Source organism: Castanea sativa, chromosome 9 (genome assembly GCF_040712315.1).
Source record: "Castanea sativa cultivar Marrone di Chiusa Pesio chromosome 9, ASM4071231v1".
In the NCBI taxonomy this organism is placed as follows: Eukaryota; Viridiplantae; Streptophyta; class Magnoliopsida; order Fagales; family Fagaceae; genus Castanea; species Castanea sativa.
In genome coordinates this window covers 10,302,486-10,304,965 of record NC_134021.1, presented here as the reverse complement: position 1 = coordinate 10,304,965, position 2,480 = coordinate 10,302,486, and the positions used below count along the sequence as shown (strand labels likewise).

General features: G+C 40.7%; 1 protein-coding gene across 1 annotated transcript; it reads right to left on the bottom strand.

The window, feature by feature from the left end:
• Positions 1 to 1,003: 1,003 nt before the first annotated feature.
• On the bottom strand, positions 1,004 to 2,032 carry LOC142611305 (uncharacterized). Its single transcript, XM_075783412.1, has one exon. It carries the CDS (start codon positions 1,951 to 1,953, stop codon positions 1,189 to 1,191), a length of 765 nt encoding a protein of 254 aa, XP_075639527.1. The 5' UTR covers positions 1,954 to 2,032; the 3' UTR covers positions 1,004 to 1,188.
• Between the last annotated feature and the right edge of the window lie 448 nt (positions 2,033 to 2,480).

Here is a 2,480-nt window from a genome sequence, read left to right as displayed (position 1 = left end):
CATTCTCTCTCACTTCGATTGAACTCAAGAAACAAAACTCTCTCAATCCACAACTCTCTTTGCTAGAAATCAAGCACCCATACCCTCTTGAACAGCCATCAGCCACCACCTTCAATTGTAACAAACTGTGGACCTCGTCATATCCACCAGACGTAGCAGAATTTTCATGCACCCAATTGCTTGGCTCGTGAAAATATATCTTTGGAAAGAGATTAAGTGGCCATTAGTCTTGAAAATATACCTTTAGAAAGAGATCTGATGGCTCATTCTTCCAATTGATAACACATTGACCAAACATTGTGACCATAGTATGGAATGTGTCAACAAAAACCATGGACAGCAAATCTTGACACCCTTTATCCAACCCATTGAAGTTGCAGGAAAAAACAAATCGACAAAGACCCTAAATTGGATAAATTACTGAAGTGGGTTTGCATAACCTCCATTTACCACCGTGAATTTGCCAAGTACAATGCTAATTCAGTAATTCTTGACTAATTCTCTCATCTAACCTAAAAAAGATTGAACCTAAAACTCTAATTAATCTTCAAACCCAAAACCTGTGTATTTGCGTAACCACCCAAAACTTGGGTATAACGAAGAAAATCCATTGTTATGGATTGAAGGGGTACTGGACATTAGGTACTGCATCTAAGTCTTGCCCAAAAGAAAATATCCTAATGAACAGGCCAATGTTAGGCAAATTATCACTATAATCTTATATAAGCTGTTTCAAGAAGAGAAGATAACAATTTATGACACAAAATAGCAGATTCTCTCCAAACAGGGGCAAATAATAAACCAGAACATGGGCACAGATTTCTCAATCTAGTTCAGCCTCACTTTCTCTTGTTTTGGTGCTCAATGTTATAACTCAAATACATTATAACAAGTAATCACATTACATATGAAACTCCAAGGCCAAAATAAAAATCTATCGGCTTCGAAAGTTCAACAATTAACACACCAATGTAGCAAAGCATTCACCTAAAAACTCAGACAATTCATTTACAAATAATATATCCATTTCCACCATATCAAACGCCCATTATAGCACAAAATCATAGCATTACAATCAATATCAATTATAAGCCAAAAGTTACACCTAACAAAAGGTTTTTTTTTTTTTTTTTTCTCTATTAAACAGAAATTTTAATACCAAACAGCGAATTCCAAAACCAAATCCCACTAGAATATAACAAGCAACGAGAACAGAGTGTAAATCAAGAAACACGCATACGCTATTAAGCTGCGATGCTCGTCGCCGCCATCAGCGAGCGCAACCATGAGTGCCGTGGAAACCCTAGTCGCCCAGAACACGAAGATCCCGGCGATCGAGAACCTGACCCCACCGATTTGAGGCAGGAAGAGCGACACGGCCGAGAAGATCACCACCGGCAAGAGACAGTAGCCAATCACGCTCGTACACGTGTGCAGGTCCAGGTTACCGTTCCTTCCGGCGAGCATGTTGTACACCACGTAGAGGAAGATAGAGCAGACGACGATCCAGCCGAGTATAACGCCGAATTGGAGCTTACCGGCGAGTAATTGGAAGAGACAGAGAGACATGTAGAGGAGGATCGGACCGGATAGATCCGAGTCCTTGTGTACTACCGGGTTGACCCGGAACGGGTTGAGAATCGACTTGGTTTTATTCCAGATTTGCTCCGGGTGGATCCCGAGCTCGTCGAGCAAGGGTTCCTCGTCCTCGAAACTACCGCTTCCGGGCATAGAGCCACCTCCTCCGCCGATAGGACCGCCGTAGATCGAGGCTGAGGAAGTGGAGGCCGCTGCGGATCCGATATCGAATGACATGAAGGGGATGCTTGAGCTCGAGGGTCGCTGTGGCTGAAACGGTGCCGTTGGGACTCTCCTTTGCTGAACGCCGGTTCCGGCCGCCGGGTTTGGGCCGGACGGGAAAACCACCGGCGGTACTGCGAACTCCCTCGTCATTTTTTTTTTATTTTTTTTAGGGTAACGGAGAGAATTCAATTTGCTACAAACAGTTCAGTTTGTTGTTTTTTTAAAACTGAAATGTACAGTGAGATTTTGATTTTTGTGCGTGAGGGCAATTTTGACATTGTATGCTGAAAGTTTATCAGTTCAGGTGGGTTTAACGGCGCGATGTTTGAGAGGTGACGTTTCTTGGGACTCGGTATTACCTTCTTGCCCCTCGAAAGGTAAAGTGAATTACTTTGCCTTTCATGAGAAGAAACGCGTCACTTGATACATCGAGTGGGCAGCACGTGTGTCCAAATGTAATTTACGGTGAATAAATATGTAAATTAGATTTCACATTAAAAAAAAATGTAAATTGCATTTTAATTTTGCACCAAAATAATATTTTTTTTTCCCAAATACCGTAATATCAAAAGTTTTTTTTTATCCACAAATTTTAAAATTTTCTATTTTCATCGTTAAATTTGTAAAGATTTTTTTTTTAATTTTAGAGATAAAATTAAAGAGGAAAAAATAATTTT